The 2,158-nt window shown below is 36.2% G+C and overlaps 1 protein-coding gene across 2 annotated transcripts in view; it reads right to left on the bottom strand.

Moving 5' to 3' along the window:
• Positions 1-6: 6 nt before the first annotated feature.
• LOC106876408 (leucine-rich repeats and immunoglobulin-like domains protein 1) overlaps positions 7-2,158 on the bottom strand; it is a 19,002-nt gene continuing 16,850 nt past the window's right edge. For both annotated transcript variants that reach the window (XM_014924942.1, XM_052975226.1), the window contains exon 3: positions 7-427. In XM_014924942.1, the coding sequence (XP_014780428.1) occupies positions 127-427 (301 nt within the window). In that variant the 3' untranslated portion in view covers positions 7-126. The remainder of the gene's footprint in view (positions 428-2,158) is intronic.

Raw genomic sequence — 2,158 nt, 5'->3', positions numbered from 1 at the left:
AAGACTAAAAGTGGCAACAACAAGAACGACAATGTTGGTAGCGATAATGATATGACGATGGACAAAAGAAGAGTGAAAAAAACTGTGAACGAAAAAAATACGAAAATGTAGGAAGAATGATGAATTTTAAACATCGACGGCGTCATTAAAGGCCTTGTTTACACCGGGGGCAATGATACGTGAAGAAGGTTCCTCAACATCATGTGTGTATACACTGACGTATCCAACACCGTTATGTCGCTTACCACACGATTCACATTTTTTCTTCTTCTTCATGCGAAAGTAGATAACAGTTAATACGACAACCACCAAGGCTACAGCAGAAAGCGTCAGCGTTAAGATAAACTTAGTTGATGTTCGGCAGACGAGGCTTTCCGGCGGTATCGTGAAAAGGCTTCTACCTTTAAACCTCAAAGGTTCAGCGCACCTGAAAGACACGAAAGAAGAGCAAAACCAGCTTTAGATCAGCTTTAGATAACTTTAATAAATTGTACACGCATGCGCAAACACACGCACGCACATACGCACGCACGCAGGCACAATTGCATGCTTGTATATTTGTATGCATATATATGTATATTTATTTGTATGCATGTTCTTTTCTGCTTTAAATTATCTAAATTCTTCTTTTGAAGAAGGAACTGGTTTCTAACAGAGATACAAAGCGAAAACTATGTCACATTTTGAACCTGAGAAAAACCTTGCATACTTTTCTGTCCCGCCTAGATGTTGAGTCCAAGTAGAATGATAGGGGTACTTACGTCTTTTTAGCTAGCTTACTGGTGCTGCGGTGCTGATTTCATCAGTGGTGGTGTTGTTAGTCTCAGCCATAATAGTGCTAGCAAAATTCCACGTGGTATAAGGTATATTTTTAAAATTCGGTCTAAATAGCGCTACGCTTATAAGTAAAAGGTGTTTCTCTTATTTAACTGGATTAGGTTGGAGGAGTCGGCATAAGTGTAGAAGACAACGTTCAAAGATATTTTTTAAACGGACCTCTACGCTTGCACGTCTGATGTTGACGGCACCATTTTGGCATGTATGTATGTATGTATGTATGTATGTATGTATGCGTGCATGTATTTATTTATTTATGTGTATATATGTATGTATGTATGTATGTTTCGAGCTCCATTATGGTACAACAGTGGATGAAATTAATATTCAAGGATCCATAAAGTTTATTTTAATGAGAACCTTTCTATCAGACATATCAACCCAATCAAATAGGACATAATTATTATTAGTAAAACATATTTTAGATACATTTTTACTAAGCCGGAAGAATGTACTCAAGTAACCTTATGGAACACTAAATAGTCAACAGATGGTTCCCATTCTTTAATGGCAAATTTCATGTTTCTACAACTCTTTTTTAAGTATTGTTATGCATCGTTTACCAAAGCAGTTCTTATTAAAGCCCTTAACTGTGCGAGACCAGCTACTACGTTTGTGATGTTGAAATTAGTGTCATAATGCAAGCAAAACAAAATCTCTTCTTATTCCATTTTTATATTGAAATCTAATGTTTCTTTCGATGTTAGCTTGAGAGCGAACGATTCGGCAGGGAAAGACGATCTCCAACTACTTGAAAACTGTAAATGTCTATTTACTGACCAGCTGAAGAAAGACGTACACGTCTTTAAAAAAGAAAGGCATGGCTGTATGATCAGATGTATGTGGATGGAGTAAACTAGGGTTTATGCCTGCTTCTTCTATGCATCTGTTCAAATCTATAGGGACAGTTCCTAAAGCACCTATAACTACTGGGATATATTTTACCCGCACTTTATTATTATTATTATTATTATTGTTCAGTAGTTTTATTTTTATAACGTGCTTTCACTTCACTACCGAGCGCAGCTCTGTGCGCCTTGGGTATGTGCTGTGGTTTGCTGTGGTGCTTTTATGTTTACTGTATTGAAAGTGTTTTGCGTAGAATGTGTGCAGTACCCAGTAGTGCAATTTTCTGTATGTTACATATATTTGTAAGTCCTGGTATTTTTGTTATGTATTTGTCTGAGTATTTTTTTATTATACCTAAGGCACCTACTATGATAGGAATTGTTTCTGTTTTTAGACTCCACATTATTATTATTATTATTATTATTATTATTGAGTAAGAAAGCATGTGGTTTGCTGTGGTGCTCTTATGGTT

This window comes from Octopus bimaculoides, chromosome 20, assembly GCF_001194135.2.
Source record: "Octopus bimaculoides isolate UCB-OBI-ISO-001 chromosome 20, ASM119413v2, whole genome shotgun sequence".
Classification (NCBI taxonomy): Eukaryota; Metazoa; Mollusca; class Cephalopoda; order Octopoda; family Octopodidae; genus Octopus; species Octopus bimaculoides.
This window is presented reverse-complemented; position numbering and strand designations above follow the sequence as displayed.